General features: G+C 39.1%; 1 protein-coding gene across 1 annotated transcript; it reads left to right on the top strand.

Moving 5' to 3' along the window:
- The first annotated feature begins 3,371 nt into the window (after positions 1 to 3,371).
- On the top strand, positions 3,372 to 27,278 carry HELLS (helicase, lymphoid specific). The gene is made up of 22 exons (XM_083844934.1): positions 3,372 to 3,527; positions 3,619 to 3,731; positions 6,396 to 6,518; positions 7,782 to 7,841; positions 8,859 to 8,895; positions 8,988 to 9,052; positions 9,518 to 9,559; positions 10,321 to 10,545; positions 11,948 to 12,130; positions 12,407 to 12,550; positions 13,200 to 13,396; positions 14,108 to 14,204; positions 15,127 to 15,288; positions 15,787 to 15,929; positions 16,997 to 17,135; positions 18,354 to 18,437; positions 18,517 to 18,636; positions 21,176 to 21,292; positions 21,918 to 22,077; positions 25,142 to 25,238; positions 25,447 to 25,523; positions 26,745 to 27,278. Exons 1-22 carry the CDS (start codon positions 3,497 to 3,499, stop codon positions 26,837 to 26,839), a joined length of 2,511 nt encoding a protein of 836 aa, XP_083701060.1. The 5' UTR covers positions 3,372 to 3,496; the 3' UTR covers positions 26,840 to 27,278.

The raw sequence follows: 27,278 nt of genomic DNA, 5'->3' as shown, positions 1-27,278 counted from the left end.
GAAAACTGAGAGATGTATGCAGAAAAGTCTTGGGATGTCGATGTGCAGAATGGTGGGTGGTGTTATTTAGATGTCTTTGTAAACAAACAAATACACCTGATTAAAGCTGGCTGCCCATGGAGGTTTCTGCCACTCTCTGCACACCCACCCTTTTCTCTGCAGCTATGAGGATTACAGGGTACTTGAAAGGCCGGGTTGGAAATGGGTATCTCAGATACTACTTTACCTATGGTTCAGCTCCTGCTGGTGGAGATGGAGCAAATCTGAAGGAAGGCTGCTTCACTGCAGCACGGTATTTTTGTCATTTGGTGAGGAGTTTCAGTCCAGCCATCAGCAAACACCATTCCCAGTACCCTGCAGCCCTGGCTGCCAGCTCAGAGGAGAACTAGTTTACTACTACTACAGAGGGGTTGGCACACAAACACGCTCCTGCCTCACTGGTCAACACATCTCACCTTGTATGTTTCGGGCCCACAAGCTACATAATTGAACTTGAAGGCAAGAGCCCCTTCTCGGGGGCTGTGCAGCCATCTAGCGTTACTATATATATAGCAGGCTGGTTAACGTCAGCCCGCAGGTCACTTCAGTGCTTTTCTCCGACACGTCTCCCAGCTGAATGTTTAACTCTAAGGCAAAGGAAATTTAGTTAAACTTGCTAATCCACTAATCTTAGTGACCTTTGATATTTTTGACCACCTGAAAATTGTGCTTGTGGATGGAGAAGAGGCTGCTACTACAGTATTTCTTCTAGCTGTAGCAGGTATGGGTTGCTACTATCAGGAAGAGCTGCTGCATGTTAGCAGCATTGATTCCTGGGAAAGGGAAAAGAATGGAAAGGAAAGGAAAGGAATTTAAATTTGAAGATCAGTGAGCAAACCTAAGGAATGCCACTGCTATCTGCCAGTATACAGGTTCCGCATTGCTTTGGAGACTTTCTTATGTGTTCAGGAGTAGGAAAGCTTTGTACATATATTGTGAATGAGTAGAACAAATATCCTGAATCTATATTTCTCACTTTTCTCATCTAGAGAAAAACAGCTTATTTCAAAGTCTCAGCTTCCTCTTCGGTCCTTCAGCAGTCAGGGCAATTAGTGCAAGGCACTGCTTTTACAGTTAGGAATAAACTTATAAGGAAACCTGTGTAGGCACGGAGCATGATGAAACAGCACGCATTCTTGTGTTGCATACCAGAGCGACAAGTAAATTTCAAAGGTGACAGTCCAGGGTTACTGTGTCTTAGCGGCAGCCACTTGGCTAACCAGAGAACAGAACCGTCTTTGTTTACAATCTGAAGTTTTCTAACTCTTATCTCCTCTCTTGCACTGTAATTTCCCCCAGCCCCCTCTGTGCCTCTAGGTTCATCTTTCTCTGTGCTTTGCCTTATACTGTATCAATGTCCAGGTGTGTTACAAGGGACGTTCATCTTCCAAAACAAAAGGTGATGGACCTGCAACTTTCTACACCTCAGTAACAAGTCAAGGACTACTGAGATAAAAGACATTTCTTCGGGATAGAGGTTACACGTTACAAGCCCTTTGCCTGGGCTTTATGGTGAATGGAGATCTATGCCATGCAGAGACACCATTTTATGGATCCTGATGCACTTCTGGAAGGGCCTACCAGCTCTGCCCATTTAACATCTCACAGCATTTGCCTAAGATAGTTTTTGAAAGGCACGCTTTACAAGGAGTCTTTCACTGCATCAAGTTTTGTGGGTATAAGATATCTGAATGTCTCTCCCTGTGAAAGGGATGGCAATCGTGATGTTGAGCAGTGCAAGAGGAGGGGGCCAACTTGAGCCACAGTCCCACTACCTACCAGCACATTCCCTTGCCCCAAAAAGCTTACAGGCACAGTGTCAGGCAGAGCAGGAAACAGATGAAACAAAATTGTCTGTGTTAAAGTGATTAATTAAAGCGATAATTTAATTAAAGTGATTAAAGTGATAATCTGATGTAAGGCAGCTCTCTCTTACAATTTTTAATGTTTTAATGATATTACATAGTTTTATGATATATCATAGTTTTAGTGATATTACAAAGTAACGTATGCATACAGGAGTGAGATGGAACATTTGTATTGTTACATATTTTATTGAGAGACTTATTTTCTTTTGCTAAGGTATGTAAATTAAATTGTGCAGATCTTATTATTATTTTTTTTTGTTTGTTTGAAGAAGCAGAGGTGTTAACATTTACATCCCAGCCAAAATCTTCACAATTTCATTTTCCCAAGTGCTCCAGAAGCTCTAGTGGCACCTTCATCCCTGCTTCCTGCCTGGAACTGGTGCTGGGAGTCACTTAAGCCACCACAATGTTCCAGCTTGGCTGCATTTCTGCGGTTGTCTAGGTGATTATTCTACTCTAATGATATAGTTTAGTAAGTATTTTAAAGTCTCACTGAATGGAAGATACTTTAAAAAATAAAAGTTTTGTTTATTTATTGTGATGTCTTGAGAATAGTGGAAAGTGAACTAGAATCTTGAAAAAGGCTGCATTCAATTGTCACAATGCCAATAAAATACTTTATTAGGGGTTAATAACATTCTTCCCTGTTAACATTTCCTCACATCAATGCAGAACCATCTTGTGCTAGCCTCCAAACTATGTCTTGCAAAACAGAATCACTTTTCCATAAACCACATTACAACATCCAGAATCAGCCTCGAAGGCTTGGGAATGAGAAGAATGCCATCCACCTCAGTTGTTACTGGAGTTGTTTGTTCTGCTGCTGCTTCTTTCTGCCCCTTTTCTCCCTTCCCAGGTCTCTTTTAGAGCCGGGAGCTCTGCTCCCCATGCGCGTGGAGTTTAAACTAGTGACCCCTTGGACAGTCAGGTGCGAGAAATTGCTAGCACAGTAAATTTTTTTTTTTTTTTTTAATGGATCGGAGGTGATAAGCCCAGAGTTATTTTGACAGCTGGTGTTTTTCGGGTCAAGCTGAAGTGTTTGTTTTCTCAACACCCGAAATATTTACTTGAATGCAATCTACACAGCGGGAAAGGTTTTCCATCAGTGGTGGTGGTGGTGGTGCAGCTCTCGCTCGGTTTTAAGCGTTCCCCTGCCCTCTCGTGGCACAGACGAGAAGCGTTCAAGGAAATGGTGGAGTCACCTTCCCTGGGGGTGTTCAAGGAAAGGTGGTGCTTGGGGACATGGTGTAGTGGGTGCCATTGGTGGTAGCGTGATGGCTGGACCAGGTGATCTTGGAGGGCTTTCCAACCCTAATGATTCTATGAAATACACGTGTCCACAGGGACAGGAACCCACCGAAACGCCCAGGGCCAACATGCAATGAATGCGACGTGCTTCTACAAGCCCTCACAACGTCATGAGGCGACGCCCGCCACCCCCCCCCAAGATGGCTTCCCTGGGGGCCCGCCCGGAGGCGGGCCGGGGTCGCCTCGCGAGATCTCGGCCGCGTCTCGCGCGGCCCGCTCAGCGCGCGGTTTTTGTTCTCGCGAGGCGGGCGGCGCGCGGCGGAGCCGGTGCAGGGGGCGCCATGCCGGCACGGAGCGCGGGCGGCAGCGGCGGTGAGCGCCGGGACGGGGACGGGACCCGGGGCGGGCGGGAGGGCGGGGACGGCTCGGGCAGGGCCCCGGGGTAACCGTGCCGTCGTTGCAGAGCCGCCGGGAGCCGAGATGGGCGAGCAGGCGGTGATCACGCCGGCCATGCTGGCGGAGGAGGAGCAGCTGGAGGCGGCGGGGCTGGAAAAGGAGCGGCAGATGCTGGAGAAGGTGAGCGGCTGGGGGGGGGCTCCCCGGAGCCCCCCGGAACCCCTCGGGGCTGGTGCCTGCTGTCCGGCCGTGTGCCTGCCTGCCTGTTTTTGGAACAGCCTCCTGGAGATGATGCCTTCCTAGCACGCATGACATGATCATGGCTGTGTTTCGTTTTTGTCCTGCTCTGAGCGTTTGTGACTGTTGGTATTAAGAGTCTGTTTTGGAGAGCCAACCTGAAAACAGGGTGCTTCAGCGCTGCTGATACAAATTATCAAGGTATCAGCGTGCCAGAAATAAAAGGTGCTCTATTTCAGGCGTAAGAAAACATAAGTGTGGAAGAACATGCATCTTAAGTGCTCTCCTGGGATTTTTCGCTAAGAAACTAACGCTGTTACTCAAAACACTTGAGAAATCTTTATTTTTTTTCCCTCCATCTTTCAGAGTATTCTCATTATTTCTTTTGCTTAACCATCTGTCTTTGTATTGAACAGTCCACAGAAGAATGGTAGCTGAAAGTTGAAACATTACTTTAGGGATATGAGAAATACAGTTTCTAAGGCCTGGAACTAATTTTATCCCCTCTTTCTGTCTTTACTGAGAAAAGATTTTCATTTAAAAGGTACGTTTTTAAGCTGCAACATTATGATTCTGTGGTCGAAAAGTATTACTTTATTCTTTATTTATTACTTCATTCTCCTAGAAGTCTCATAGTCTTCTTTCTTACAGGCAGTAACTCATGATAGAGCCTAGGTGAACTTTTCTTCATGTATTCCTTGAACTAAAAATTTGATGGCAATCATTTGGAGGAAATTCGTGTAGAGTAAATATGTCTCATTGCGCAGGAAGTATTGAGAAAAGGACATAAAACTTACTTTCTTTCACAACCAGCCACTTAGGTGTCACAGCTGTAATGTGATACTACTGTTCGTTTCCTTTTTATGTTGTTGTGGTGGAGGTGGTTGATTTTTTTCCCCCTCATTATTCTTTCAATTTCTTAAGGATCTGCAGAGCTTACCTCTAACAAGAGTTATTCCCCTCTCCTGTGTGCTTCTACCATGCTTTCACCCTGTGCTCAGGGGTCTGTCAGACCAAGGGAGATTACTCATGTCACTGAACTCAGGCTTACTGACATCTTGGGGACAGTTGATCTTCTTGAAGATCCTGTTATGTTTTTTTGTGCTTCACTTCTGCAATCCCCTTGCCAGGTGACTTGAGCAGTTCAACAAATGAGTCACTTATTCTTTTTGTGGTCTAAGAGCAAAATACCACAATGCAAATATATGAGAATGTAGAATGATGAAAAAATGAGTGGCAGATTTTTTCCATAGTCAATATAACAGGTATGAAAACCACCTTGTTGAGGCTTGGAGGTTCAGTCAAAGGATGAAGTCCTTCAGATGAAGTAATTAATGGAAAGAAGCTGGGTTCCACTCCAACACAAATTGAGCAATACCAACTCAATGAATGAAGTACTTCAGCTTCACTTATATTGTTTCTTGGCTTTGCCATCAAGGGTTGGTTTTCCTGGACTCAGGTACGTTCTGTCTGAAGGAAAAAACCTGAAATGAGGAGAGCAGTAGCAAACAAAAACTTTATGGAGAATTTGCAAGAAGGCCACGTAGCCCCCAAGAAACACCTGGAGATAGATCTTCTGCTCACAAATGCATAGAGTGATAGCTACTTAGTAAGAATGACTTGGCATACCATTTGTGGAAAACAAAGGTATGATTTCTCGGAGGAAGAAACCCTGCTTTTTTGTAGTTTCTCCTCTCAGTCAGCTAACATCTTTTCCCTACCTATTAATCTGTTTAGTTCCAGAAAATTCTTTCTTTTCTGTCTTGGTGTGCCCTTCCCCCAGTGTTCCTTCTGAAGGCAATGGCATAGATAAGCATCTTGTAAAGCTCTGCATCTTGCCTTTCCTGAGTTTCTCTTGGAGATGCTAATTTATACCTTTTCACTTGCTTGAAGTCTCCATCTAACAGGCAATTTTACCTGACTGCTGCAGGGTGTATGCTTTTTTACTTTTTGGAGAAGTCTTGGTGAATTACACTGTGTTGACTAATTCAATGGGTAACATTTTTTTAAAAAATAGTGGCAACTCAAGCACTTGGATTTTGTAAGCAAAGCAAGGAGAAGTTGCTGTTTTCACACTGGGAATTCACTTGGCCACTGTAAATTAGGCACTAATGACTTTGTAGCCATCTGAATATCTTGCTAATGAAAAACTACCTTTGTAGAAATGTTATATGGAAGTGTCCCAGTTAATACTTAGGAAACTGCTGAATTTTGAAATGTGATTTTTTTTTTCTCCCAGATTTTGCAGGCTATGAATAAGCTTAGACTTCCTTTTAACTCTAAATCTACAAATCAGAGTTTAGGTATCTTTAAGCCCTTGAATACCTTGTGCTGTTGCACTGGAAGCAGGTATGCTGCAGAGCTGTTTATGTGTGCAAGTGAATCCATCCCTCAGTTATGCTGATTTTGCAGCGAGCGCTTCATAGAGAGATACATATGGGTGAATACACCCATGAATCATAAATATTTAATGACTCAAAGAGAAATGCTTGTGCAGGTGTGAAGCAATTGTGATTATCCTCTAAAAGAGCCCTTTCGTGTGTGTAAGGCATTAAATTTGAATTAAATTATATCTTTAAATACTTGACCTTTTTTTGTGTTGGCCAGGCTCGCACTTCTTGGGACAGGGAATCAAGTGAAATGCGGTATAAGAGGCTTCAGCATTTGCTTGAAAAAAGCAACATTTATTCGAAGTTCTTGCTAACCAAAATGGAACAGCAGCAACTGGAGGTAAGTGTATTCTTCTCTGTGGTGGGGATTCTTAAGATGAACTGTCATCTGTTTTTTTGCTTCAGTTCTGCTGAATATCTATGGAAGGTACCGCCCAGGAATGAGGTGGTGCTTTACGTAATATTCAAAGTTTGTCCTATAAATTTATAGATAAATCAGTCTGGAAAGAGCATGAATTATGATCACAGTATAAAGGTAGCGGTGATGTCTTTACAATTTTTCTATTGGCCTGAGAGATAGGAAGACGAAATTTAAGGAAGCTGGAAAACCTGGAAGGAGGATAGAAGGATGCAAAGAACTGACGTGTAGAAGTTGTGCAGCCTGGTTTTGTTGATTGCTGAAGGCTGAGGGTGAGGCTTGTCTTCAGGATGCTAAATGTAGGACAAACTTCTAAATTACAGTAATCTCAGACCATGCTTTTCCCAAACAAGAGCTTCCATGAAATGAATTTGTTTTCTGCTTTTTAAATCTACGGGTTCACATCTGGCTGTGTCTTTACTTTTGTAATTGTCCTTGTATGTACAAACTTGTGAGAATTTGAGCTTGAGAGAGGAAGAATCTCAAGAAAAGAGTCAGGATAATCATGTGCTCAGATAAGTGATACTTGACAGGCTGCAGAAACGTCCTTTCTAAAGTACTTCTCTAGTGTCTATTGTCAGCTCAAATTCATGATTACTTTATTGATAGAATGACTATTTCAATATTAAGTCTTATTGCTCCATCTGATAATTATAAAGGTTCCGTATCTTTTTTTTTCCCCAGGGTCCTTTTGCTTTCAGCAAGTAAAAATAGTAAATGGAACAAAAAATCTTAGATTTTTAAAGATATGAAAGCATTTCTTCCTTAAAGGCATTGTAGGCTACTTACATTGCATTCTGTTTGACAATGGACACAAGTGGTAACTCGTAGAAGTTAAAGGGGAGCTAACACACGTGGAAAACTTGCTGTAGTAAATGTGATCTCTTCAGGAGTTTGCAGTTGGGTATATTTTTGTTGGAGTCTTCTTAAATTACTGTATTTGACAATGTTTAAAGTAGTCACTGACAAGCAATTCAAAGCAGTTGCACTTACATGCCCAAGTTTTGTTTTATGATTTTTAACAATGTCAGAATAGAGGCTTTTACTGAAACTGCTAAAACACTCAAGTTTGTAGAGTACATGGCACTCTACATTACCAATGTAAACTGCATTTGTTATTTTTATAATGGATAGTTTTGTGAGTTTCATTTAAATACAATAAATGTCTTTTTGTTTGTTTTTTAGGAACAGAGAAGGAAAGAGAAGTTAGAAAAAAAGAGAGAGATGATGTTAAAATCTGCAAAGGTAAGATTAACTAGAGGTTTTATGCAACTTCTCTTTGCTATAAGTCTGTCAAATTGCCATGTCAATTCTGATCATCTGGTCAAGGTAGCTAAAGTTAGACTTACCCAGGATTTGACTTGCAGAAAGATCTATTGTACAGTATTTTTAACCATAGTAAGACTTTAAATCTACTTAAAAATCACGTAGCATGACAGCCTTACTAAGGAGACTTTTCTGACTAGTTGGGTCCCCAATATAATAAGGACCTATTACATTAGAGCATGTCCAGAGGAGTCCCATACAGGTGATCAGAGGGCTGGAGCACCTCTCCTATGAAGACAGGCTGAGACAATTGTGGTGGTTGAGCCTGAAGAAGGGAAAGCTCCAGGGAGATACGGAGTGATCTTCCAGTACCTAAAGGGGGCCTACAAGACAGCTGGTGAAGGACTCCTTGTCTGATCACTACACTCCCTGACAAGGAGTAATGGCTTTAAACTAAAAAGAGTGTGGGTTTAGATTAGATATAAGGGAGAAATTCCTTTCTACGATGGTGGTGAGTCACTGGCACAAGTTCCCCATAGAAGCTGTGGATGCCCCATCCCTGGAACTTTTTAAGGCTGGGTTGGATGTGGCATTCAGCAACCTCGTCTAGTGGGAGGTGTCCCTTCCCATGGCAGGGGGGTTGGAATTAGATGATCTTTAAGGTCCCTTCTAACCCAAACCATTATGATTCTGTAATTTTTATTCAAGGACGTGGTTTGGATTTGTCTTGTGGGGGTTGACTTTTAGTTCTGTTTTTTTTTTTTAGCAATGATTGCTTATCTTATTCAGTAGGCTAAGTGCTGGTGTACTAAAGCAAGGTTGAAAAAGATAAACAGTAACTACTTTTGCTATATTTTTTATAAACTACATAATACTAAGTCTTTCAAAAAGATTTCAAAGACAATGCTTTAAGTTGGATTGCATATTTCTCTCATCTGTGCCACGATAGTTAGACATGCATAAGATGATGAACCTCTTCCTATATTTATTTTCTAGGGTCAAAGTCCAGCTGATGGCAAAGATGAGAAATCAGGTAACGTATTAGGTTCTGCCTTTAGTCAGTACTGGTGTTTTCAGTTTCTTTAACATTTGATGTGTTGCATAAACTCAAATGTTATTTTATAGCTGCAAAAAAGAAGAGAGGGAGAGAAGACGGAACATACAACATCTCAGAAATTATGTCTAAAGAGGTAGGCTGTATTTATAAATGGACTTGTTTGGGTTTTTGTGGCTCAAATTTTAACTGGTGAGACTATCACTGTGTGACATCTGTATTTTGGAGCAATGCATTCTTATACATTATCGTCAGAAATTATTGACTGACAGCCAACAGTAGTCTACCTATAAGGTATGACTTCTTCCCAGCAAAATTCTATATAACAAGCAGTGTTGTCGGACCTGTAGAATCCAAATGGTTTTCTTAAATTTTTTGGGGAGGCAAGCTGTGAAGATGTGTTCAATTATCTTTTGTGACTGAAATGCATTTGCTGATGTGTTACCTTGTTACAGTCACGTATGATGGATGATGTTGTATGGAAATTTGCTTCAAGCATGTAAAGGCTCTTCAATTAAAAGATTTCTTGAAATACAAATTGGAGTAGCCTTTAGAGTTGAAAAGCACATAAGAGTATTTTTTTTCTTTTTTTTTTTTCCAGGAAATCTTATCAGTGGCAAAAAAAAGTAAAGTGGAAAATCAGGTATGTTTTCACATGTTATTGGGTATGTGTTAAGCCCAAAGGGAGGGAGGACATTTTATACTTTCTAGCATGTCTTTAAACTTTTATTGTAAATAAATATCTCTTAGCTATGTATTGTAGTTCTGAGTTAAAAGCTTTAAAACATGCTGCAAGTAAATGCACTTAAACGCCTTTTATTGTATAACGGGTGAAAACTTCTGATTTTTACTGTAGTTTTCAAAAATGAAGGAAATAATTTAGTAAAGAAATGTTTGTGCTAGTATATAAGACCTTAAGATGCAGCCATTTTAAAGCATTTAAATTTGGAGATTAATAGTTGTGGTCTTTTCTTGCTTCTACTGTGGCTTAGGAACTACAAGTGCAGTACTATGTACTACTTTGTAGTATTATCTAGAATCCACTTACAGAAAAGAAATCACTGCATTAAATGTCAGCCTTTCGGCAAGGTTTTAGGTTTCCTGCTTTCATGGGTAGAATGGCCTAATTGTTCTTCAATTCCAAAGGAATAAAGGATGCCAGTAAGGTATTGAAATTTTGCATGGTTACCTCTGCTTTTGTGGTGATACTAATCCTAAAAATAAATTTCACTCTTTCATTGACAGTTACTCGAAGTCTTTGTAGCAAAACAAGCCAGCCCCTGCCACATAATAACAGACTGGCAGAAATTTACCAGAAGTTTCAGCACCTGGCATAAGCATGTCTTAGCTGGGTTTTGTTAAAGCATGCCACTTGTCACATGTTCCTTGAACTTCCCTCTATAGGATGAAAGCTCTTCTGATAACTTGTGTCCAGAAGACCTGCAGAAAAATGGAGACTCAAATAGTGTCATCAAGGATAGATTGTGTCAAGCTGTACGACACAGTGCCAAGCAATTCCTTGATCCAGTACGGAAATATAATGGACAGCCAGTGCCTTTTCAACAGCCAAAGATTTTTACTGGAGGTGTAATGAGGTGGTACCAGGTGGAAGGCATGGAGTGGCTAAGGGTAAGGAGCAATTGGTTACAAAATTGAATGTGTTGCTGATTGGAGATGGAAACAAAGAGGAAGAGACACTAGAAATCTGTGGTTATAGTTGGTGAAGGCAAAGTGAAGAAGGAAAGGACTTCATGATTTTGTAACACCAGATTCTTGTATCATGAAAAAAGTTGCCCATCTGCAGATAGAAAGTTACAGGGTGGGGAGGATATTTGGGTTTGTAAAGGCTTCTGTAAGCTTCTTGGTTGGTGTTCTTCATCTCTCCTTTCTCCATCTGTTTTCATGTTCAACTCCTTTCAGTCTCTCCTCATAAGTGCTTTGTGAAAGCAGTAGGTCTATGCATACTGAATTTGAGGGACAGTCTTTCTGTTTTTCCTCTTTCAAGGACTTGAATGCCTAGCCCCATAAGCCTGCAAGTTGAGTCTTTAAACATCTAACACGAATAAGCTTTCAATTCTCTGCATTATGGACTCTTAACTAGTGGTATTAGCATAATGTCTTTAAATTGTTTTGTCTTTAACATTTGATTTCAAAAGCCAATGAAACTTATGTACGTGGGCATTTCTTTTATATTTTTTCCCTGTTCTTTCCCTGTTAGTTCAGGCAGAACTAACTTTTCTTCTGCTGCTGATCTCCTATTTCCCTTTTTTTTTTTTTCTTGCTCCCACAAGCCTGTATATCCTGTTTTAACAGGCTTCAACTCATCTCACAAGTGAGTGCCACTAAACTCACTCATTCTGTTCTGTCTCTGGGAAGTGCCTAAGGAAGGTTGGCCTGTTCTGGGGGAATAAACAGCTTCCATTGTTGGACCATCACTCATAACCTTTAAGAACAGTAGATAGAATAGTCAAAGGGTACTTCCTTTCTGTTCTGTTGTGAGAAGTTGCTCTGTCACTTGTTGAAATAGGCAGTGTCTGCACGAATAATTTTTGCCAGAACAGCAGGCAGTGTTGGTCAGGTATTGCACCTTTTTCCTATGCCGAAGTAGCAGTGGCTATAAAAGCTACTTGAAAAGATAAAACTGAAACACAGTAACTCGGTCTTTTGGAAATGGAAGCTACGGGAATAATTTGGAATCAGGATGAGTAAAAGTCAGAGTATTGTGAGGTATACTTGCTGTTGAAGCGTTTTTTGATATAACAGTAGTTCACATCCTTTCCTTTGATACTGTTCTCTTTTTTTTCCTCCTCCTAGTCAGGCACTTAATTTGCTCAAAGCACATTACCCTACATGTGACAGTCCGGGGCTTACAAGATGCTGGTGTTTTATTTTCATCATGGAGAAATCTTATTCATCTCTAATATAGAATGTGACTAGTAGAGAGTTTCTACAGATGATACATTCCTATGGATGTTTGTTCCTAAGGTGTGATAGTTATTCTATGCTTATGTATTTTTCTTTGTGTGTGCAGATGCTTTGGGAAAATGGTATCAATGGCATTTTAGCTGATGAAATGGGGTTGGGGAAGACAATCCAGTGCATCGCAACAATAGCGCTGATGGTGGAGCGAGGAGTCCCTGGTCCTTTCTTAGTATGTGGACCTTTGTCTACTCTTCCAAATTGGATGTCTGAATTCAAAAGATTTACTCCAGAGGTAAGAGAAACAAAGGTTTTTCTTCCTTGGGTCTAAAAGAACTATTTTCTAAAAATTCCTACCTCAATTCTTAGTTTTAATTATTTGCATCGAAACATTCTCTATATAGAACATCAGGTTAACTGTAGTTCTTTGTTGTTACTACACACTATGCTATGTCTTACTATGTATTTACAGTCTTCTTGTAACCAAGCTAATAATTATCTTTACTACCTGTGAGATTTACAGCTTTAAGTGAGCTTAATTCAACTGACTTCTAAGTCTTATTTCTTTCAGATTCCAATAATGCTGTATCATGGAGCTCAGCAGGAACGTCGTAAACTGGTTCGAAAAATTCATGGGCGACAAGGATCACTGCAAATCTATCCTGTGGTCATTACTTCCTTTGAAATCGCAATGCGAGACAGAAATGCCCTGCAGGTATCTACGTTCTCCTGAAAATCCTGTGACAGGTGGAATGTCTCATCACTAATGGCAATGCTTTTAAAAAGCATTTTTTTATAAAATAAAAAAAAGAAAAAAAATCAAAAAACACACAAAACCCAGCATGCTGCTTGTTCAATGAGTGTCATACTGCAGCAGCTATGTCGGTATTCAGTTCTGCTGTGATATATATCCTTGGTAGAAATGGCTCTGGATTATCTTTTTGTGCTTGAGAAATTCTTCAAATAGAATACTATCTTAATTAATTGCTTGCTTCACTTTTTTACAACACTTACAGCTGTAATCTACATAATTACAGCTTTTTGCCCATTATCTCCATAGGTAGAGGAGAGAGATGTGGAGAAAAGTTGTCCTTTTTATATAAGTAACATAGTTAATATTAGAGTGGTTGCTTCAGTGAAAAGAGCTTCTTGTAGAAGTTTTCACTGTAATCATCAGAACTAAATGCAGTCACTGTGAAGCATTAACTGTTTGGACTCTGCTGTTCCAGTCTGACAAAGTGAGAAACAAGAGCAAATAGAATCTTTCTAACGGTCAGGATCAGGCAGTCTTACTACTGCTGCTCATTGGGCACGTTTTGATGGAGTAATCTAAGATTTACTGAAATACCGTTTCTTGTTTGTAGAATTGCTTTTGGAAATACCTGATAGTAGATGAAGGTCACAGGATTAAAAATATGAACTGCCGTCTTATCAGAGAATTGAAACGTTTTAATGCAGACAATAAACTGCTGTTGACTGGTACCCCCCTGCAAAACAACTTGGCAGAACTTTGGTCGTTGCTTAACTTCCTGTTGCCAGATGTGTTTGATGATTTGAAAAGGTGGGTTGCAGTCTGGTTTAAAAAAAAAAAAGATTCCCCTTTGTTCTGTTTGGGCATTATTCTTGCTCTTTAATAATTAAACTTCTGTCAGTGTTTAAAGAGTTCTTTTATGATATGGCTGTAATTTGGTATAATTATCTGGTTGTAAAGACTTTGAAATGTGTATTGTCTTCACGCTAATAGTTTCAGAAAGGAAGGATGTAATTATCAGCTCAGTGGATAGTGGAAACTCAATTCTGAACTAAGACATAGGCGCTGGGGTGAGACGGGAGATGGTTGTCTGATCATAAGTGTCTGGAGTTGCTTGAGATTTTGTAAGGTGTTACAGACAGTTGTGTGAGGCTGTCAAGCATGGGACCCACGGGAGACTGATGCTTTTATGAAGCAGTATGGGGAGATCAGGAATGTTGCCAAAACCAGTCTTGAATTTAGTCTAAATTTGGAAAAAGCTACAGACTATATTGAATATAATTGATCATAGTAAATATTACAACTTATACAGGTATTTTTATTGATGGCTTTTAAAATCTCAAGCATCTGAATTGACAGGTGTATTTCAGAAGTGTCTCCTGTTTACCCTCTCTATGTGATAGATACCAGTGCTTTGTTTTCTTAAATCACAGGATGAGAGGAAAAATAGCATAGTTATATAAGGAAGAAGAATCATAGCTATGAAGTAAGCTATTCCTTCTTTTGTTTTGTTTTTTATAGTTTTGAATCATGGTTTGACATTACCAGCATTACAGAAACTGCCGAAGACATCATTGCTAAAGAAAGGGAGCAGAACATCTTGCATATGCTACATCAGGTTTTCACTTATTTTTTTGTTATTTTTTCATGGTTTATTTCTGACATTGACCATTATTACAAAGTGTACCAAAATCTTGTTTGTGGGGCTGACTTCTGACCCCCAAGGCTTTTATTGTGGCACTTCTACACTTAGGTATCTACTTTTTTCCTCCAATATTTAAGGTGTTTATAAGTGCTGAAAGGAACAATGTACTTCTTTGATAAAGACTCTTTTTTGTTCTTGGAACTGAATTGAGTTCAGTTAAACTTAATTGCTGTTGCTTACTTCAGTCTGCCAAAAGATTTGATTTGTATATTGAGCTTGTGGAAATATAACTTTGAGAGAATTTATGCCGCTCTGAGGTGTTGAACAGAAAACCTTTTAACAAACTAGTTTTATAATTTGCCTGTCTTCAAAGGCAAAACAAAACTAACATTCAAAATGTTTTTTAAGGGGCGGTGGAGGGGAAAGTAACTGCTTTCAAAACACATCTTCCCATTGTAAGCTGATGGTGTGAGATACAATTTATATTTTTTAGATATAATTGTTGATGACAACTTATATATTGCTTTTAAAGGCTTATGGCTATCCTGGAATAAGTTGAAGAAATATAACAAGCAAAATGAGCTAATTTGTAATAAGATTACTTTCAATTAAGAAAATTATTTGAAAGGTCTGCAACCCTTATTAAAGACAGTTTTTAAGATGTCCATAGATGTGGGGTTTTGTTTTTCTTTTAACACATGTGATCAGTATGTGTGTAAAAGTTTTGGAGTAGGCATCTCTGTTTAAAAATGAAGTATGGAGCTCTGCAGATTAAATCCCTTAGTTTAAATTGTAATAATAATGTTTTATCAGTAAACTTTTTGTGTGTCTTTTTCTTTTAACTAGCCTTGTTGAGAGCTTTGAGTAATTATAACACAACTGCTCAACGTTTCAGATTCTGACACCCTTCTTACTGAGAAGACTGAAATCTGACGTTGCTCTTGAGGTTCCTCCCAAACGAGAAGTTGTGGTATATGCGCCCCTGGCAAAGAAGCAAGAAACATTCTATACTGCCATTGTAAATCGTACCATTAGGAAACTGCTTGGAAATAATGAGGTATCTACTGATATGGGTGTTATAAACCATTAATAGCAAGCACATTTATAAGCAAAACCACGCTGACATTGCTTCATTACTAGTGTGACCAAAACGTTTGCTTACATTTTGAGTCTGACCCTTTCGTCACTTCAGTGACTGTTGATGTGACTGGCCTCTGTGGTCATAGAACTGATAATATGTGAGTGTTAGTATGCTTTTGGTTGCTTGTAGCTTAGTGGAAAAAGACAGTTTTCATTGAACTGACAGTTTCTGCTGTAAAATCAGTAAGGTACTAATGCAGCTTTTAAAAATTGAGCAGAAGCTTTCAAGATCTACAGTTAAAGGCCTTTAGAGTTTGGGCCACTCTTTCTGCTTAGCAAAATTTGCAGCTGCAGAAACTAAGTATTGGATAGAGCGTATTGCTGAGACCTCTCTTCAGGATTGAGAATTCTTGGGTCAGCACAGGCCTCTGAATTTGGAGCTGTCTGCTGTTGATGACAATGCTGTTTCCCACAGGAAGAAGTAATTGAGTTGAGTCCAACAGGCCGACCAAAACGCCGTAGTCGAAAACTGGTTGATTATTGTGAAGAACATAATGGTTCACCTGATGACTTGGAAAAATTGATCAGCAGGATGCAAGAGGAAGTGGAAAAAGAGAGGTACCTGCTTTAAAAGATTATCTTTTTTGTTATACTGAGTATTGTCCTCTTAATATTCCTTCAGAGCTTTGCTTGTGTGGTTTTTATTGCTAAATTTTGCATGCTTTGTTCAGGTAAAACTTTCGTCTACGTTGTTCAGTTATGTTTCTGTCTTTCATTGGCTCAATGATAGGACATGGGATAATATTTGTGTGTTAATTACAGTTAACTCTCAGATTTTTACAGAGTTCCTCAGGAGTACTTGAAGCAAAGTTTGGGCTCAGGACTGGAGAAAAGGGATAATTAGTTTCCTTGCTAAATTTTATAAAATATATAGGTTTAAACTGAGAGCTGGAACCCAAATAGCCAGCATGGTTACTGCTGTGTTTGTGACACTTACAGGTCACTTACTGGTTGGTGATTATGATCAGAATGGAGGACCAAGACTGAGGGTGCTAAGTAATCTTGAGTTTGACAAGATCCATTGGTGGCTCTAAATTGGTTGGAACTCCTTTGGGCAAAAGAAAAGCCAGGATTGGGCTTAAGTTACAGGACTGAACTGTATTTGTTTTGCTAGATTTTATTTTAGTCCAGTGTACTCTGAAAGAACGGGTATTAAATATTTGCCTGTGTTAGTTTTATGACATGCTTGGTTCCCTTATGCTGGATATAGCTCTTAGGTTTGGAAGAGCAAAATAGCTGTAGTAGAATCCTGCAATGTGTATGTGGCTGAACTGGGATAGGCCAAGAGCTGATTTTGGAGTAGTTCATATATTGTTCAGTGGGAGATATGACAAAGTTTCAGACTTCCCTTTTCTGTTCCACTTTTACGCTTCTGATTACGACTTTACCATCCTTTTGTGTTTTAAACCAATAGTGGCAAACTCTAGTGCCTTCAGTGCCAAGTGTGACACTAAAGGAAGTCTTGTCTGGTAATAGCTTTATTAACTGTGAGGGGTTTAAAGGAAGTTTGACACAGCATGTGAATCTGTTGCTTTTTATTTTATTTATTATTGGGGGGGGGTGTTATTTTTTTCTGTAACACAAGGTGATGCTTTCTTTACTAATAAGACGGCATGTCTTTCAAGGCCGGTGGTAGAAGTGAGCATGCCCATGGATTCGGAGGTGAACCTTAAACTACAGAATGTTATGATGTTACTGAGGAAATGCTGTAATCATCCCTATCTTATCGAATACCCATTGGACCCTGCTACACAACAATTCAAGGTATGTATATTAAAAGGATTAGAAGAAGAATTATTCTAGGCATTTAGAAGCAATAGATCATGAGCTGACAGCAGTTAGGAATGACCTTTACAATGTATTTACATATGCCTCCCTACTGAATTCCAGCGTGTGACTGAATCATTATTTGAAGCAGCAGTTGCAACAACCAGTTCAAGCCTCTGTGTCCCTTTAGCCTCTGCAGTAGTGATACTGTAGTGTTCTCCATTATGAAGGCACTCATCTGCTGGAAGCAAGTTATTGAACTGAAACAATAGCTGGCTTCTGCTTAGCCAAGCTGTTTTAGGATCTGCCTTAAGCTGTCCTCAAAAAGGTTTATTTTCCAAACTAAAAACGCTGATGTTTGTGAACTGTTCATGACGTAGACTGTAAACACTGCAGAAGGTATGATGGCAGTTTTTAGGAGAGGTGTTCCAGGGCAGACAAGTACAACAGGATCATCTACTCAGAGGATTACAGAATCTGATCTATGCCTTGAAAGGGAGAAAGTCCAATGGAAGTACCTCATAAAGGCCAGTTGGCAGTTTAATCTAGACAAGGCAATTGGTAATATAGGAAAGTAGAAAGTACTTTGAGTTGAAGGAAATCTCCATCAACTTGAAGTTGCTTTGTTTGTACACTCTAAATGCAGTTTGTGGCCTCTTGTAATCATGTTTCCTGCTTGGTGTGTGGTTAACAGATTTGGCTGCACTGTGGAGAAAACTGTCAAAGTTTATCAATGCAAGGTCAGTGCATAAAAGAAGGTAACACCATGCTAGTGTGTAGAAAACAGGTTGTTTCACACTTGCAGGAGCTAGTACCTGTAGCTTGTTCAGCTAGTGCTTCCTTGTCTCCAGCAGATGGAAGCCTTGTGCATTAATTACCACTGATAGAAGCCGGGAAAGAAACTGCTTTTCCATGTGAAGAGAGAAACCTTCATGACTTTTATTCCTTCCAGAAATGGGATGAAAGTTAATTCATTTAAAAATATATATATATTTGGGCATGTAAAAAAACAGTGGGGTTTGTTTTAATTTCATCGTGATTTAACTGATTCAGCTTACTTTGCAATTTGTTGATTTCAATGTTATGGCTTTTAGTTAAAAGGATGGTACAAGTTTATTTCAGTAAGCATTTGTTGGTGCTTCTGAATGATGAAAACCATCGGCATCCTTCCTTCTAATATGCAACTGCTTCTCCCCTTTTTCCCCTCCTTCTAAGGTTGATGAAGATTTAGTAAAGAATTCAGGCAAGTTCCTTCTCTTGGACCGGATGCTTCCAGAATTGAAAAAGAGAGGACATAAGGTAAACCCAATTTTTCTTTTTGGCACAGTTGTCTCTTGATGATCAAAAATGGTACTAAGGAATCTTCCTGTTTTTTTAGGTCTTGTTGTTCTCACAAATGACTATGATGCTTGACATCTTGATGGATTACTGCTATTTGAGAGACTTCAAATTTAGTCGATTGGATGGGTCTATGTCTTACTCAGACAGAGAAGAAAATGTAAGTACATGTTCATGTCCTTTGAGCCTGTTACCAAATTGTGCCTGTTAATGTGACATTGGGATGAGACTTTGCACAGCATTTAGTCTTCAATAGGCAACAGACATCTATGTTGAAACCTGATGTTCTTGCTGCTGCTTTAAAAACTGCAGTTGAGAAACACTGAAGTAGTGAAATATGTTACTAAGCAACATCTTGGTATGCCTAGAATGATGAATGCTCACATATTCTTGTTGCCCAGATGTGAAGTATGCAATTTATGCAGATTGCGACAGGTGCTAATCCCAGTGTTACCCCAGCCCTATTGTTTCCTAGCATCCAGGATGTTATACCAGTGTCTGTGGGAGTGTGCTGCAAGTCTAACACCAAATAGGTGTTAGAGTAGATAAGAATAGATTTCCAGGAAGTGGTGTTGTGTACCTAGTTATACACTTGTAACTTCAGCCTGAAAGTAAACATGGATTCATTACAGTGTAATCCTTTGTTCTTGCATGCTTATAACGAAAAGATCACAGAATGCCTTACTATTGAGGCATGTATTTGTCATGAAGAGCAGCCATGTAGAGTGGTTTTGGAAAAGCTTTGAGGATTTGCAGGGATGTAAAAAAGCAATACATACACGGTATGGAAGAAGTACACCGAATGTGTCTAGGCGATGTGCTGCAGTTGCAATATGATCTCGCAAGTATGTACCAGTATTTACGCAGATAAGGAAAAACAGTGACTTGCTGATCATCTAGCTCAGAAACTGCTTTTGTTTGCACTGTTTTTTCTCTGCCACAATGTGGCTGAGGAAAGCCACACCCCTCAACATTTAAGTTGCTATTGTTAAAAATGATCCTAAAAGCCAAAGGCTAACTAGCAATGTGACTTGTATTAAGCAGGTAAAATTTTGTGCTGCTGGTTTCTAGGTGTTTTTGGGAGTTGATTACGCAGTTGTTATGTGGTTGCAAATTGTCAGCAAATGGAATGTGAATGGAATGGCCAATGGAATGGCTTTTGGAGGGTATGAATTCCATACTGTTCCATACTGTTTTGTGATCTGACAGGCAAGCTTTTACTCCATATTGCTGCTTCTCACCTCCTCACAAGTTTTCATCCTATGATGTGGTTGAAACTAGGCACTCTGTGCCTTGCTTCTGGAAGTTTGATTGTTGTAGGGGAGTTAAAAGAATACTAAAAAAATCAATGTAGAAGTGTACAGCTGTAAAAATCTGAAGAAATCAGGTGTTTACATGCTTGAGCAAGGAGAACCTTGTTCCAGTGAAAAACTCCCAGCAGGGTATGCATAGCTCAGTTGAGAATGAACAGTGTCTCAGGGTAACAAGAGGTGAGTTGGAACATTACTTCATTTAGTAATATGTATCCAGCAAAGCATGCTTTGGAGGAAGAGTCACTTGGAGGTCAGCTTCTATATTCTACAAAGTAATTTGAAAGCTAGAGTGAATCTTGGTGTAAAAGGAAACCTGAGTGCAGATAGGCCCAATGCAGGCCCAAGAGGTACAAGAGAAGTTCAAAATAGTGCGTGCATCCGAGCACACGTCTGACATAGAAAATGTAACCAGCACTTGCCTGCTAATGTGTCTGTCTTTTGAAGTCGAGATGTCCTGTTTCATTCTTGGGTTAAGAATTGCATATGGTACTTCCTCTTATGAGAAGACATGTAGTTACATCCATCTTTTGTCTCCGGTGACTTCTATATTTTTTTCACTTCGTTGAAGTATCCATGTTAAGCATGACTTTTTTTTGTCTGTTATGTTTTTTAGCATACAGTTAAAATGTTTTGGCATTAGGTTCCCACTGTGTTTCAGCTGCATAAACAGCAACGAGTGGCTCAAGAAAACCATGGGAACAAGGGATAAGTGCAGCAAGTTTTAAAGGCGCTGGTCCAATTTGCTTCTTTTCCTCTCTGTTCTTGGCTTCAGTGCCTACCGCAGAGTGGTGTAGGTGCAGAACAAGAGAACAGATTTAACTGCTCGTAGATCTGGTAGGAGCTGTGCTGACGCTTGGAAGGATCTTGCCATGAAAGTAGGTTAGATGCTGAGTAGGAGTTGAGAAAGTTATTCTTAGTTTTGAAATAAGAAGAGGAGGTATACAAGGAGGCTGGAAGTTACAGTCAAGATGACATCAGAATTTTAGATTGCTCCATGTGTCAGAAAGTAGATATGTTTTTAGGCTCTGCCAACTTGGACTATGCTCAACTTGGGAAAAAAAGTATCACTGAATGGTAGATTACGTGGGGGGTAAATGTGACTGGGATTATGTCACTGTAGTTATCTCCACTCTGTGTTGGACAGCTCATTGACTAACACTCACTAAAATTGGCAGATAAGAAAATACAGTTGTTTCACTTCTTGTTCTTGCCCTGTCCCAGATGCACATAATGTCTCTTAAAACTTCAGTTTACCTCTGGCAGCGTATGTTATATTCTACCTGTTTATATTTTAAAATTCCAAACATAGGTCTTTTTAAAAATAAAACGTTGGATATGTTTTGTTTGATCAACCTGCTGTTTTGTAATAGTCTTATTCTCTTCCAGATGCATCAGTTTAATAATGACCCTGAAGTCTTCCTGTTCTTAGTGAGCACGAGAGCTGGAGGCTTGGGCATTAACCTAACTGCGGCAGATACAGTTATCATATACGATAGTGACTGGGTATGTTGACAGACTGTTTACCCAGTGATGTGTTGTAAAATGCTTTCTTTACTGCTGCTTTCAATCATTGTTTAGTAAGCCATTATGGTATGGGCCACTTCTGTTATTTAATGACGTGTTACATAATGACAATATAAGCCGTGTATGCTACCATGTTATATGTTAAATATACAGCCTGATTTGAAAATAGCTTCTCAAACAATGTTAGAGCTGGTTTGCAAAACCAGCATGTTTGTCCCCTGGGTTATACCAAAAGTAGGAGCTTTTTTGTTTCTGTTACTATTTTAGATGTGTTTCCTTTTTTCCAATTTATTATTTGTAATTTGAACGTAGCAACAACCTCGGCTAAATTTTTGATACAAAAAATGTTTATCTGTTGGAAACTGCAGCATATAATGGAGAAGCAGTCAAGCTAGCTGGGTTGCTCTGGCTGTGCAGCTACAACAGCAGAGCTTGGCACGGGCATGTTTTAAGAGCGAAGAGATGTACAGTTTTATTATACAATAGCTGCCCTGCTGTTTGCTTCAGCTGTGACTCAGCTCACTGACTGAAAATGCTGCCTGTGGTAGCATTTAAAAAGAGAAAAGTTAACAGTGCAGCTAACTTGGTTTTCTTATCCCCTCAGAACCCCCAGTCAGACTTGCAGGCCCAAGACAGGTGTCATAGAATTGGCCAGACAAAACCAGTGGTTGTCTATCGTCTTGTGACAGCAAATACAATCGATCAGAAGATTGTGGAGAGAGCTGCTGCCAAGAGGAAGTTGGAGAAGCTGATTATCCACAAAAGTTAGTATCCTTCTCTTATGCCTTCCTTTATGCATGTGTTGCTTCTTTAAATCTTGGAGACCTCTACTCTGTTTTGAAACTCTTAAGTATTTTTTCTTAAACACAAATAGCTTCATCCTTCCAAAAATGGCTATATAACACTGCTCCTCAAAATGCATTCTTAGACGTATTACAGATAACTTCTACAGCAAATTAAAGGAAAGCACTTGTATCATTTCAGGCCGTACCGTGTTATGAATACTTCTTTACTGGTAGGTAATTTAGGAAAAAAAAAAAAGTGATGGGATGGTGAGCCTGCCTGGAATAAATAAAAGTAAAAACGGGCAATGAGGGAGTACAGCTTTGGGGCTTGTTAGCAGCTTGTCAGCAAGATGATAGTTTGTTCAACCCAAATGTTTTAGACTTCTAGGATGGAAAATGTCAAGGCTGGGAGTAAGTAACAAGTCTGAGTTGACTGTCTTTTTTTCTTATAACCAAATTAAATGAACCAGAATATAAATGGAAAAGCAGACAAAAATTGCGATATTGCTTGCAGTTTAGCTTATAACAATTCTTCATTTGAAGCAGTAGGCTTACCTAATGATATTTAGAGCTGTGTTTAATGATATAAAGTTTACCGATAGGTTTTCTAGCTGTACTGGCAGCTGCTTGAATAGGGAGCGTTCCATTAAAATTGGTAAAGTAAGCAGGTACTATAGAAAGCTGGTTTCTGGGAGTTCCTGCTGAATGTGGTTGCGACTGCAAGTCTTAGACCTGTAAAATCACTGTAGAAAATTTCAGAATCCTTTCTGCATTTGTCTTTTTAAATTTAAGAATAGTCTGTTATAACCACAGTAGAATAAGTTCTCTTCTGGGGCAATTAACCAGTGCTGAATGGCACAATAGTCCTTTTTTTTTGTGCGTGTGTGTTTGCAGAACAATGGTGATGCTTGTTGTGTTCTAGATCATCTAGCTGGTCATACATACTCAAGGGTCTTTAAAAAATGGTTGGGATAAAGCTTCTCTTTTGGAGTAAATTTGTTTTGTTTAGGTGCTGTAGGAATCCTGCTCTGCTTCTGTACCTTACTCTGTGTGTGTTGTATTTGGATGCTAGCTTGCTATAGTATTTTCCAAACAGTAAGCTCAGCTGGGGAAGGAAAAAAAATTCTTGCAACCTCTGACAATAATTAGCTGTGTATTAAACTTGTAGAATTTAAAAACGTCTTGTAGTATATAAAGGAGAAAAAAAAACACCATGTTTTTGGGAGGGCAGAAGGCGGGCAGAAAGGCCACACCTGTAACTGTCTACTGCAGTGTGCCATTTGTCATGCCTGTGTCAAGCTGTGGATTGCTGTGGATTCTTTGGATGATGTTGGCTAATGGTTCAACACTTCCTTTGACCTAGCCTTTTTGTAACTGCTGTCTTCATGTGACTGTTAGAACTGCCATCCGACTTTGCTCTAGAGGAGCTAATGACATCAGCCCACAAGGCAGGATGGACTCAAATATTTAGATGACTGCCATATGCTAAAGTAGCAGTGGGAACTAGGATGAGGCAGTGTACAGGAAGGAAACTGAGCGGCAAGGGTCGTGTCTTTGGTTTTGCAGCAAGTTGAATGTTTATCTTGCTAACTTTTGGTGAAGCCTGCCTGTAGGAATGTTCCCTGCAGGAGTCCTTGAGGCTCATTCTGTAGTTGTAAAGGTGATGTAATGTATCCTATAATTCTGAATATTTAGAAAGTATCAGAAATTTTGAGAAACGAATGAGGAAGGAATGTCATAAAGCTTATATGTCTAAGTCAGGCCTTTCTGTGGTGTCAACTATGTAGGGTGTGTACAGTACAAGTACCAAACCTTAAGGATTGAAATATAGTGCAAAGCGGTGTTCTTACTGAGCTCAGTATCGTGTCGTGCCTTCTGTCTTTGTTTCTGCTTTATTATAGAAAGATGCCTAGGAAACTGCATGAGAACCAGTACAATTTTAGATAACTTAGTAGATGTCAGACTGAGATGAAGTGATGCACATGAACTCTTTTTTATCTTAACGTGCATTTCCTGTAGCTTTCTCTCTGTTACTACTACAGCCCAAGATCTGTACAGCACTAATTCAATGCCATATAGTTTGTGAAACTCTGAAAACTTATCCAAATGAGTAAAGGGAGAAATTGCATCGCTAAGAATGTGGGATGTGACCTGCGTCCTGTGTGTCACAGCAGGAGAGAAATCTTATAGCCCTAACCCCTCTGGAACTTTCATTTGATTTGCAGTTTGCTGAGAAACAGCTAGTCCTTGGAGGAAGATGGGGAAATATGTGGGGAGGTGTTCTGAGACTGAGATACAGGAAACAACAACAGTGAGGCTGCTGAAAGGGTATGAGGAAGACTTGCTATGAAATGGCTACATGTGTTAATAAAAACTGGGGAAGCTTAGCATGGGACAGTAGGCCTAGCAGTGCACAGACCGAGCTTGGCTTCATCCATGCTTAGATTTAGCAAGGTAATAAATAATCTTGTATAACTTTTTGGATGTTGGTGCTGACATCGTGATTTGTGTGTAGATAACTGTTAGGTTGGTTTCTTGAAGAGATTATGCTATAAGATATATTTTGTCATTTCTGTAAACTTATTAAATTGAGGGAGTTTCTACAGTGGAACAACGTTATCCTTCATATATTTCCTGTCTTGTGGTTAATGCTGCTTACTTTGTTTCAACCAGCTTACATTACAAAGCGAACAAACTTCAGCACCTACCATCTAACTTTATTTGCAATCTTTTTACTGTAAGTAGAACTAATGGCTTTTCTGCTCTGTGTGTGCGTGTGTGCATGGTGAATTGGTGTTTCAATCGGTTCTTCTGCATACTATAGCTAGAAGGTGAAAGGCTTGCATGTAAACTTCTCGTGCACCTCTGATTTTTTGACCAGTTAGCCTGTTAGCTTAAGGTGTGTTTAGTTCAGGGCTGAAACAATGAAAGACAGCATTAGCCTCGATATGCAAAAGTAGATTTGTTCCATCTGTGCCTAGTATTGATGTAACAGTTTATGGAATTTGTTTCCGTCTCTACTTAAAATTTCTCCTTTCTACAGATCAGTTTAAAGGTGGCAAATCTGGCCTAGCACAATCAAAGAGCTGTCTGGACCCTCAGGAATTACTAGAATTACTGAAATCCAGAGACTATGAGAGGTATGTAGAATTTTACTTTTTTTGTTGACCATTAAGTCTGTAACTTGCAGCTTGCAAGCAGCTGTCAATAGTTCTCGTGTTTTACAAAGCGGATCTTCAGAGTGAAAAGAATGTCCTAGGGATTCTGCTATACGGAAGACTGACTTCTGTGCTTTATTAACTCTTACATGCTTTTATCTGTATTGAGAGTGTGTTTCTTTTTCAACAGAGAGGTTAAAGGATCTAAAGAAAAAGTAATCAGTGATAAAGACCTTGAGTTACTCTTGGATAGAAGCGATCTTATTGGTAAGTGTCAGAATTCTCATCCATCTCTTGTGTTGGACAGAAATACATTTTTTTTTTTTAAGATTCTTTATATGTAGAAAACAGTCATAGTTTCACTTCCCCGCAACTGTTTTACATGTGAAGAGAGACACTTTAGCCCCAAAGCTGATGTTTCCAATAGGATCTGCTGAAGAGGATGACTTTGACAGAAGTATTCCAGGAAACCTCATTCATGCATAGTGTGCCCCAGGCTTACACACGGTAAAGGAAAAGCAGATGTTTTGCAAAGAAATTTTCACTGCAAGTTGCTGTAGTTGGTCAAAGTAGAAGTCATTCTCAGGAGAAAAAAAAAAAAACCTTATTTCAGCAAACCTATTTGAAAACCCATTTTGATACTTTCATAATTCAAAATATAGCCTAGTAAAACTTCAAGGAGAGAAACCTAAACTTTGAGGGTTACCATGCCTTCTCAGTGGATCAAATTTTTTGGGGGGGGGAAAAAAAAATTTCGGTTGTCTGCTTTTGTAAATTGACCAGGCAAAGATATTATAAAAACCTTAATTCTTCTGAGAAATTGTTTAGAGGAACTTTTAGTTTCTCTAAACATTACATATAAGATGCTGAAGGAAATAAAGCATTTTAGGAGAGATGAGACTCAAAACATAGATACAGAAGAAAAAACAGTCGTCATAGAATTTATAAATAATTCATAGCTAGTCTTAAATACATATGATATGTGAATTTTGAGTGAAATAACTGCCTGAGGAGAAGAGAACAGTTACTACACTTTGAAATTTCTCCTGGTTTATCTAAAGAATGTTTTTTTTTAAAAAAAAAAAACTGCTTATTTCAATTTACTGTTGATATAGAAATGATTCTTGCTGCGCTGACACAATATGATCCGTCTTTATCTTTACAAATTCAGGCTATGAAATAATCAGATTTGTCCTTTCAGGTTGGAAAAGGTGTCATTTATTTTTGTTGTGTTATTAGCAGGCATCATATTTTATAGTGGTTGCTTCTTTTTTCTTATCTACCATAAGCAGAATTTCATACACAACTGTAAAATATTTTCAAGCACGAACTGTTAGTTGCTGAGTGGTTATGAAGGAGCAAACTGATCTTTATCAACTTGATTTCCAAATTCAGATGAAATAAGAGTACATACGACTTTTCACTCTGCATTGCTGTACTTGAAAAGAAAGGTTGCAGACAATTCACCTATTTTTTTTTTAATTCTAGATCAAATGAAAACTGAAGCAATTAAGAAGAAAAAAACGGGTGTCTTCAAGGTTCTGGAGGAATCATCGGATTCCAACGCAGAATGTGTCTTTTAATGTGCAAATGGCCTGTTGTCTTACATGACAAATATGACTGACATCAGCTCTTTCAGAGATGTCATTATACATACTGATCCTTTATGCTGACTCTTTATGGCCTTTTTCAGATCCCTCAGTTCTTTCAGTGAATTTTGACATGTCCTAAAGTGTGATGTTTATTATAGTTTCATGTTTGTAGCTTTGTTAGCCTCTGATAAAGGATTAAGAAAATGAGCATGTTTCATATTTTCAGCTAGCTTTTGTGATCAGTGGTAAAAACTGGCAAACTTGTGTAAAATCTTCCTGTGGAAGTCCTAAAACACTTTTTTTTTTTTAATACGGTGTTATGATCTTATTTGGAAGGGAAAGAGCATATGCCTTTGTAACAGCTTCTGTTTTGTTTTTTTAACTTCTGCAAATTATTTTGATAAATAAATAAATGTCTGGTTTGTCCGAA

The sequence above is a fragment of the Anser anser genome, assembly GCF_964211835.1.
Source record: "Anser anser genome assembly, chromosome: 7".
Lineage (NCBI taxonomy): Eukaryota > Metazoa > Chordata > Aves > Anseriformes > Anatidae > Anser > Anser anser.
The sequence above is the reverse complement of the archived record's forward strand: the minus strand, read 5'-3'. Positions and strand labels throughout refer to the sequence as shown.

What these genes read in the sequence shown, in the direction of transcription:
- HELLS (XM_083844934.1), top strand. Translation starts at nt 3,497, where the DNA reads ATGCCGGCACGGAGCGCGGGCGGCAGCGGCG. An exon ending in TGATGTTAAAATCTGCAAAG is followed by an intron (nt 7,842 to 8,858) that starts GTAAGATTAACT and finishes TTTATTTTCTAG; the next exon opens with GGTCAAAGTCCAGCTGATGG. An exon ending in AAGGCATGGAGTGGCTAAGG is followed by an intron (nt 10,546 to 11,947) that starts GTAAGGAGCAAT and finishes TTGTGTGTGCAG; the next exon opens with ATGCTTTGGGAAAATGGTAT.